Source organism: Sceloporus undulatus, chromosome 1 (genome assembly GCF_019175285.1).
Source record: "Sceloporus undulatus isolate JIND9_A2432 ecotype Alabama chromosome 1, SceUnd_v1.1, whole genome shotgun sequence".
Classification (NCBI taxonomy): Eukaryota; Metazoa; Chordata; class Lepidosauria; order Squamata; family Phrynosomatidae; genus Sceloporus; species Sceloporus undulatus.
Window position 1 is genome coordinate 359,978,659 of NC_056522.1, and position 9,745 is coordinate 359,988,403.

The 9,745-nt window shown below is 42.6% G+C and overlaps 1 protein-coding gene across 4 annotated transcripts in view; it reads right to left on the reverse strand.

Moving 5' to 3' along the window:
- The window catches only part of DEGS2 (delta 4-desaturase, sphingolipid 2), a 70,630-nt gene extending 61,594 nt beyond the window's left edge, over window positions 1-9,036 (reverse strand). For 2 of the 4 annotated variants that reach the window (XR_006101958.1, XM_042449629.1), the window contains exon 1: window positions 8,884-9,034. Coding sequence is in view for 2 of the 4 variants with exons in the window: in XM_042449629.1 (XP_042305563.1) it covers window positions 8,884-8,974 (91 nt within the window). In the remaining 2 variants the exon portion in view is untranslated. Of the gene's footprint in view, window positions 1-8,883 lie in introns of all 4 variants that reach the window. The other 2 variants (XR_006101957.1, XM_042449641.1) reach the window with 2 other exon arrangements.
- Between the last annotated feature and the right edge of the window lie 709 nt (window positions 9,037-9,745).

The following is a 9,745-nucleotide window of genomic DNA, read 5'->3' on the forward strand; positions in this document are numbered from 1 at the left end:
ATATCACCTCTTAACCTTCTCTTCTCCTGGCTAAACATCCCCAGCTCCCTAAATCGTTCCTCACAGGGCATGATTTCCAGACCCTTCACCATTGTAGTCGAACTCCTTTGGACACGCTCCAGTTTCTCAACATCCTTGAAGGCTGACTGCTACCTAGATCTGTCTGTAGGCTTAAACAAACAAAAAAACATAACACAAGCCTCTGGTGTATTCACATTTGGAAGGCTGTACCTAGCTCTAATGGTAGGCAGAAATACGTCAGAAGATTATGAAGTGAGAGTAGTAGTAGATTAAAAGGATTACAGAACCGTCTCAAGCAAATAGAAAATCTTCTTTACGCTCATTCAGTTATGGCCTAGTTTAAAATGGAGATAGTCATTTCCACATATAATCTCTTTGACATATAAAATAAAGTTTGTTGAACTTGAATGGTAAGAGATTCAAGACACATTGCACAATTCAAAATAACTGCCATCTTGGGTGGTTTTAAAAGGGGACTGCATAAATTTATGGAAATTAGACCCACCAATGACTATTGTCTAGACATGATGGCTAAATCCCACTCTTGTACTAGAGGTGGGATATCTCCAAATATCTATCACTGTGGAATACAAGAGGAAGGAAGCAATTGCATTCAGGTCCTAGATGAATATGCAAAGGGAACTTGCTGCACCTTTGAAACTAAGGGGCCAATCACACTACGAAAGTAAACCGGTTTAGAACCAGTTTATTTCCATGTCATTCACATTCACCCCAACCGCAACTGATGCAGTTTGCACTGGGGGGGGGGCAAAAAGCCCACTCAATTTGTGTATTTGGCACTTGACTCCTTAGCGGTTCTTTTTTTAAGAGCCGAAACAATCCACATCTTCAGTAGTGTGAGTATGCTATAGAATTGATTCAGATCACGCTCCATTTTAAATCAGTATGGTGGCAAATGTGAATGGCAACAGGGTTAAAATGGCACAGAGAGATTTGATCATGGTAAACGTAGTGGAAACACTGAACCGATTCTGAATTGGTTCTGGATAAGTGCAGAGATGCAAATCCCTTCTTTCAAAAAAGTAAGTGTGAATGACCCCTAACTGAAAAATAGAAGTTGGTGGCATAAGTCTATGAAAGCTCATGCTACCAACGTCTGTATTTCAGTTAAGTTTCAAAGGTGCTACTAAATCCTGACTAGCACAGCTATGTCTTTGAATTCTAGATCCTAGATTAAGTGGGGCTAGATAAACTTTCAGTCTAATCCAACACAGATTTTCTTATGTTCTGAAAAAGATGTGGCTAAAAGTACAGAGAGAAAAAAAGGAAGTACTGTACAGAAAAGGAAGGGGTGAAACCCCTCCTGGTAAAAGTGGGTCACCTAGGTTCTTATATACAGCTCCCTCAGGAATTATCAAGCAGAAGTGTGCTAGATCTTTATTATTTTGCTGGTAGTGATGATAATTTTAATGCAACCTATTCTTTGTTTTGATTGTGTGGTGAACATATATCTGCAAGAATTCAAAGATATAGCCGTATTAGTCTGTAGAATCAGTTGTAGAGAGATCTTGTAGCACCATTGAGACTAACTGAAAGAAAGAAATTGGCAGAATGAGTTTTCCTAGACTAAAGTCTACTTCCTCGGATACCTGCAAGTCATCAAAATCAATAATGATCAGCCTGCCAATGTTGAACCCTACGCTTAAAAAGAGTTGAAGGACCCCTACAAGAAAGTTGAATTAACACATTGTGATGGACAATTAATATAAATGAGACTGAACTGGGATTGTTACACTAAATTGTTCATTTCCCTGTGCCTGCTCTTGCATGTTCTCTGTTAAATGGGGCATGATATAAAACAACGGATTAAGAGGTTAGACATGAAGCATAGGGACTCAGTTGAGAGGGAAAGCCACAACTAAATTCTTTGCAGATGGGTTATTTCTGCAGTGTGGATGCAGCCTATGTTGGAGTGGTTGGCTGCGGGGAGCAAATGTCATTAAGAATTTTCTCTGTCCATTGTCAATGATCAGGTTGCTGAATGTTGTAGGGATCCAATGAGGCAATTCTTGGTTTCTTGGGCGGGTTACAGACAGCCAAAAAGCAGCGGTCTGCTGCCACCACCTGTTGCAGCGTCCAGGAACCGCAGCAGCCAAACAGTGCGGTTCCCGGACGCTGAAAAGAAGGAGCGCAAAAATTGCACTCCTTCCTGCGCCCCGGAAGAGACGCCGCAAGTGCCAAAGCGCGTCAAGATGGTGGCGGCCTGGAAGAGACGCCCCTTTCTAACCCTAGTACGGACTGAGTCCGAGCTAGGCTGCCTGTTTGTAACGGGCCTTAGACTGATTACAAGGTGTGTGTGTGGGGGGGGGAATACAAGGAAGCTCTGGATAGACATACAAACTAGTTTCACTCAGCCAGTCTTTCTTATATACAGTATATCAAATGCAATTACCAACATATTAGGTTAGGCAGTTGAGGACTTCTCAGAATGATGTTGTGGCTCAGGAAATTGCACTCTTCCTGCAGCTTGTAACAATTCCATATATAAAAACAGTGCAGGTGTGGCACTGGATGGGACAGGACTTTGATTTCTACAATGCTCAGTCATGAAAACCTGCCATAAACATTTGAGAAATAAGAGGGGTGTGGTGATCAGATTAGGGCCTGGCAGAGCTGATATTTATTTCCTATTGCTTGCAGTGATGTAATCTGGAGCCATAAATCAGGGGTGGAAAGTGTGCAGGCTTCACATGGTCTGCATAATTCCATACCAATTGTCCCAATCTGTCAGGGATGGTCCTGATTGATATTCTGATGTCCCACTTTTTGAGGTGTTTTTAGAATGTCCCTGTTTCTCTCTCCGTCTTCCACTTTCTCCCTTTGTCCTCATCTTATTTCAACTGGTGCAAACAGAGTTCAAAGTTTAAAAGCAGTTTGCACTTGACTCACTCAGCAGGAGGGAAAGGTGGTGGTGGTACCTTGCTCTTCCTGGTAGACTCAGGCAAAAGCAAACTGCTGCAAACACTCCTAGTTTGTGTGTTATTCCTTATTACCTTTTTTTGCTATCTTCACCACACTCAGATGTTATTTGGCCACATGTGTCCTGATTTTCATCTGTGAAATGTTAAAGAGTATATGAGAAGGCAGTTGTTGGGAGGTGACAGCAGTAGCCCACCTCTCCATGTGTTCCTTTTGCGGCCCCTAACCTCCCCTTTCTCTTGTATGACACAGCTATGCTTGCCATACTTCTCTTTCTTCCACTCTCTGACATTGATGTATTTGAAGGAAGGTTCAACAGTAAGCTGTTTTACATGTTTCAATATTTGGATTTCTTTTGTGCATTTTAATGCAGCCTCATTACTGATCTTAAATCCCATTTTTGGAAGAAAGCTGGGCAGAATATAAAAATTCTATTTTTAAAAAAATAAATGTTTTCTATAGACAAACATCCAAGTCAGGGTGAGGGGACCATTTGTTTCACCACTGACAACAAAATATCCAGGACTGCCCCTAAGTATGTTGGCTGGGAGATATAGTCCAGAGATAACATTTATAAACTCCGCCTGAACACTGGATATCATTCACTCATTTTACCCAGTACTGTCCCATTATGATGCACAGCAGTACTCCAGGGCTTCTAGTAAAGTCCTGTTCAGTGACTATGAACAAATGCATGCCTCAAGTGTGGATCCTTAAAATGGGGCCAACCTTGCACAAAGAGAGGCAACAGATGTTCCAATCCCCCCTTAAGAGAATGGCCTTAAAAATGCCCAATAAGGCCTAAACATGCTCAATGACCACAAAAAATGATAACATCTCTTCGGGTGTAGGAAACAGTAGAGAACAATCCATTATGTCTTCCAAGAACAGTGTTTCAGGCCCCAGAGTACAGTGGGGCTGACCTAACAGGTGCACTGCACACTGCAACAAATTTGATCACCATATATACTCGACTATAAGTCAACCTCATGTATAAGTCAATGACACATTTGGGGGCCAAAATTATGAATTTTTATATGACCCATGGATAAGTTGACGGTAGAACTTAGGGGTATACAACAATGCATGTTAAGGATGAAGCAAAGAAAAACAATGCCAAAGAACTTACAAAACCCTGGCAAGCATAGCTGTGCTCACCCTGGACAGATGAGAGAGTAAAGGAGATGGGTGTTTCTTTAAGGTGTTCCAAAGTGGCTCTCACCTTTCACCAGAGGATTGTTTCTTTTTTTGCTAACAGTTAAAGTACAGTACTTACACTGACCCATAGACAGATCAACCCAGATTTTTGGGTTCCATTTTTTGATTAAAATTTCTAGACTTACTGTATATACTCGAATATAAGTCAACTTCATGTATAAATCGAGGGCAGGTTTTGGGGCCAAAGCTATGGATTTTGATATGACCTATGGATAAGTCGAGTGTAAAACGTAGGGTCATGCAACAAAGGACAATGATGTCAAAGAACTTAGAAAATTTAGCAGCCATGGTGCTCACCCTAAAAGCTGGATAGATGAGAGAGTAGAGGGGAGTCAGTGCTTCCAGAATAGATTACACTCTTGAGTTTTGCAAGGGGGAGGTTCCTTTTTTAATATGAGTTGAAATATTTTACTTGTATTGACCCATGGATAAGTCGACTCAGTTTTTGGGGGGTCAATTTTTTGACTAAAATTTATAGACTTATACATGAGTATATACAGTATATCCTATTTGTGTTCTACAGGATCAACCCTGCAATGTTTTGGATGCAAAATGTGTTCTACCAACTGCCTAGGATGCGGGTCAGCACTGGTGTGCAAAAGCATTCTGATATTATCACATTATCACGTGATGGCTCAGGTCCAGTTTATTTTAAGGACTGTATTCGCTCTTACGAACCAGTCCATGCTCTGAAATCTGCTAGGGAGTCATTTCTCTCTGTCCCACAACCCTCACAGGTACATCTGGTGGAAACATAGAAGAGGGCCTTTTCAGTGGCTGCCCCCAGGCTCTGGATCTCCCTTCCCAGAAAAGTTACTCACACCCTCCCTACTTTCTTTTCGCAGACAAGCAAAGACTGCTATTCCGACAGGCATTTGATGAGTGATGCTATAAGACCCATCATATACAATGCATTGGATACTGCTAATTGTTGTGCTGCTGGTGTGTCTGTTTGGGGGGGGGGGGGTATTTTTTCCTGGTTGTTTAATTGTGTTTTCACCTTTGTATTTTGTGAATTTTGAACACTGTTTTTTAGTTGTTGCAAGCCACTTTGCATCCCAATCTAGGAAAAAGGAGGAATAGTGGCCTGAATGTTGGACTAAGATGCTGGAGAGCAGAGTTTGATTCCCAACTCAGCCATGAAACCCAATGGGTGACCTTGGGCAAGTCACATGCTCTCAGCCTCTGGGGAAGGCAATGGCAAACCTCATCTGAACAAATCTTGCCAAGAAAACCCCGTGATAGGTTTTTGCCCTAGGGTCACCTAAATTGGAAATGACTTGAAGGCACACATCACACACACAGAGAAAATTATACTATCATCATCATCAAGCAACCTAATAGTATTGGCTTCACACAATTATCAATTCAGTATCCCATGAATGGCCTAAGGTAGTAGATGCAGCTGGATTGGGGAGCGAAGCTAGTCCAGCAGTGGCACCACCCAAAATGCTACCCATATCCACCCTCTATTGGAGATCTTTATGTGCCACGTAACCTGCCACATGCCTCTCAATGTTGCCTGGTGCACTCAAGCATGGTAGATGATACTAATGCTGGTCCCATCACAAATACTGACATTAAATTCTATCACTTCTACCCACAGCAGAGCATGGAAAAACTACTTTTTTTGGATTTTACAGTCAGCCTTCGGTATCCACGGATTTCTTTTATCCATGAATTCAAGCATCCACGGCTTGATAATATTTTAAAAATATATAAATTCTAAAAGACAAACCTTGATTTTGCCATTTTTATAAGAGGCGTCATTTTATTATGTCATTCTAGTTAATGGTACTTGAGGATCCATTGAGTTTGTTGTCCATGGGAGTCCTGGAACCAAACCCCAGCAGATACCAAGAGACAAGTGTAATTCCCAGGATCCTCTGTCCTAAATTAATTTTCCCAAAGTCTAATCTATGCAACCTAACCATGTCATCTTATGCCATCCTTCAAAAAAAAAAAATCATCTTGGGCCAGCCCTGTTTGTTAACTCCTTTTACAAGCAGGGCATAGTCTGTTAGCACTAACGTCAACTCTACAGCTATCTCAGAATGCAAGGCATCTCCCAGATCCAAGGTAGGGTCAATGAGTCTAAAGAGGATAGTGCTTTGCCAAAAGGAGCACAAACACACGGGACTAAATCCAGTTAGTTCTGATTAGAGCAGAGCCATTCAGTCAATGGAATTCACCTATAGGTTGAGACACCATTCAACAATTGACTGGACAGGTCTACTCTAGTTGAGACTAACCAGCAGGATACATTTTTATAATGTAAAACTTGTTGTTATTATATGCCTTCAAGTTGTTTCCAGCTTATAGTGACCCTAAGGCCATGGGGTTTTCTTGGTAAGATTTATTCAGAGGAGGTTTGCTCTTGCTTTCCCGAGGCTCAGAGCACGTGACTTAGACTCATAGAGTTGGAAAACACCACAAAGGCCATCTATTCCAACCCCCTGATATGCAGGAGCCCAAGGTCTCCCAGTTGGTTTCCATGGCCAAGTGGGGAATTGAACTCTGGTCTCCAGAGTTGTCGTCCAACACTGAAACCACTACACCACACTGTGTCTCATAATGTATATTGGCTCCATAGAGAGCCGTGGGTAAGGTTGCTCAGTTTGGAAATGCGATGATCTGGCTTCAGATTAGCACTCTAATAATGTAAAATAACAGAGTGCTAATTTGAACCCAAACCATCCCATTTCCAAACCAAGCAGCCTTACTAATACCTCTATATGGAGCATCAATGTGCAAAAATGGGCTCAAAATCCAAGCTTGTCCCTTAGGTTGGGACACAGAAGGATAAAATCAAATTAACGTTTATAATAAAACGACAGGATGGTCTGGAAATATGAAAATAAACAAACCAGTACTGTGCCATTTAAAACATTACGTACAGTCAGCCCGACTGTGGGTTACAGCCATGAAACAGATTTAATAAAAATGTCAATTTTGTCTTGGGAAGATGCTCTTTAGAGGAGAATCTAAAGATTCTATGATCTAAGAATCTCAGATCTAAAAGATCTAAAGGACCTCGCCATGCTGGGTGTGGATGATAGGAGCCGTTGTGCAGCCCATGTCAAAAGCACAGAGTTGGAGAAGGCTACTATGCCTTCTTCAAATTGTGGAAGGCTGTCTGTATTTGGTAGTCCTACTGATGAGAGGACTTGCAGACCTTTGCTCCAAGGGGAGTTGTAGACTTCCACTGCCCTGATGGCACCACCAGGAGACAAGTGCCTCCGCAGCAAGGCTGGTATTTAATTGCTAGATGGCAAACAAGGATTTGGCAGCTATACAAGTTTTCCCAGCATACAAAAGAGTACAGAGAAAAGGGAGGAGCCACTGGATTTCTTCTGGTTGCGCAGAAGAAAAAAGCAGGAGAGACGTTCACAACCTCAGGTGCAACTTGAGGGAGGTTATGGAGCTCTATAAGAGCCAGCAGGGGTTCAGTGGTCTGAACGGTTGGACTATGACTCTGGGAGTCCAGGGTTCGAATCCCGGCTCAGGCATGGAAACCCACTGGGTGACCTTGAACAAGTCACACTCTCTCAGCGTAAGAGGAAAGTAATGGTGAAACCTCCTCTGAAGAAATTTGCCCGTAAAAACCCCGCGATAGGTTCACCTTGGGGTTGCCATGAGTTTGAAACGACTTGAAGTCACACAACAGCAGTGGCGCTCTAGAAAAGTTGTAGAAAAGTCAGGGAGAAAGAAAAGTAGAGGGATGACACTGGAAAGATCAAGTGGTTAGGTTAGGAAAACCGTGCAAAAGCCCTGGTTTTCAGCTGTAGAACAGGATTGGACAATCGTCATGGAAGAGACCACCTTTGAGCATGGGCAGAGTTCACTGCCTACTTAACTCACCAACTATCCTTCCATATCTGGGATTAAAGGCAAAAGGAAAAAGCTAGAGAATAAACAACCTTTCCTGAAACTGGGTTGTCCCCTTATTTCCAGAGGGGCAGGACTACAACTCCCATCATTTAAACATACATACACACACACACACACACACACACACACATATATATATATATATAATTTAAATTGTGAATTTTAAATGATGACTTTTAAATGTTTTAAGATGTGTGCATCTTATGTGTCCTTTTAAGTGGATGTGTCTTTTAACAGATGCTTTTCAACTGGTGTTTTTTTGTCAGATTTTGTGGTTGTTCCTTGCCTTGATCCATGGGAAGATGCAGGTAAGAAATTATTATTATTATTATTATTATTATTATTCTCATCATCATCATTATCATTTTTGCATTAGACCGGGACAATGGGAGTTGTAGTACATCACATCCAAAGAGCACATCCTCTTTGAGGAACCAAGATTTTCCATGACAAGGGGAAAAAAGAACAAAAAAAGGATAATAATAATAATAATAATAATAATAATAATAATAATAATAATAATGATAAGTAAATAATAATTTTCTTTCCTTTTCCTCCTCTTCTCAAGGCAGGGTACAAGATGCCAAAATACAAAACACAGTTAACAAATAAGCATAACAAAAAGCCCAAACCACACAAAGCCAACACAGCCTACTTCCCCAGGTGCATTAGCCCCTTTGCAACCTTGTCATAGTATTAGCCATGAGATGAGATGAAGGAATAAAAAATTCTATCTGATGAATAGCATCTGTTGTGAGCCGCCTTGGGCGCAAGCGAGGGGAAAAGGCGGCACACGAAAAGCGAGCGACCTACCCAGGATCTCCCTCCTGCGCTGCGTGTGGGGCTGCTCGGTGTAGACCCACTCGAAGTCTGCCCTGCTGCTCAGCGCCACCCGGTTCCCCATGGCTCCAGCACCAGCAGCACCAGCAGCAGCACAGCCCCCGTCAGCCAAAGGAAGCCCAGCACATGCCAGCCAGGCCCTTTTATCACCTCGCCTCACCTGCCAGGGGGCGGGGACACGGGGGGACACGCCCCCTTTGGGAGGGGGACTGGGACCTGGGAGCCCGGGCGGTCAAGGGCAAGGAAAGGCAGTCCAGAGGGCGAGGGCCATAGTTCCTGCTCAGCCTTGGCGGCTGCTGTGGCTTTGCGCGCCGCCTTTGGCCTCACAGGCGCTCAAGGCGGCTCACAAAAGATATGCTCCCTCTTTCTCGCTCTCGCTCGCTACACACACACACACACACACACACACGTGCTATATGTGCTATATACATAGCAAATGTGTGTGTGTATACATATTTGTGCCCGAACTGGCTCACAAAAGATGCTCTCTCTCTTTCTCTCTATGTTAATTATATGATGTGCCACCTTTTTCCGAACTTGCACCCAAGGCAGCTCACAAGTGATGATAAACACCCACACACACGTGTATGTATTTGTATATAAATGCCCTAAGTGGCTCAAAAAAGATGCTCTCTCTCTCTCTCTCTTTTTCAATTATTTTGTCCTTTTTTTCTAACTTGCACCCAAGGCAGCTAACAAAAGATGCCACACACACACACACACACACACACAGTGAGCCACCTTCGGTGCAAGTTAAGAAAAAGGCTGCACAAATAATAATATATATGTATATAACCTTTTGTGAACCACCTTGGGCATACACACACACACACAC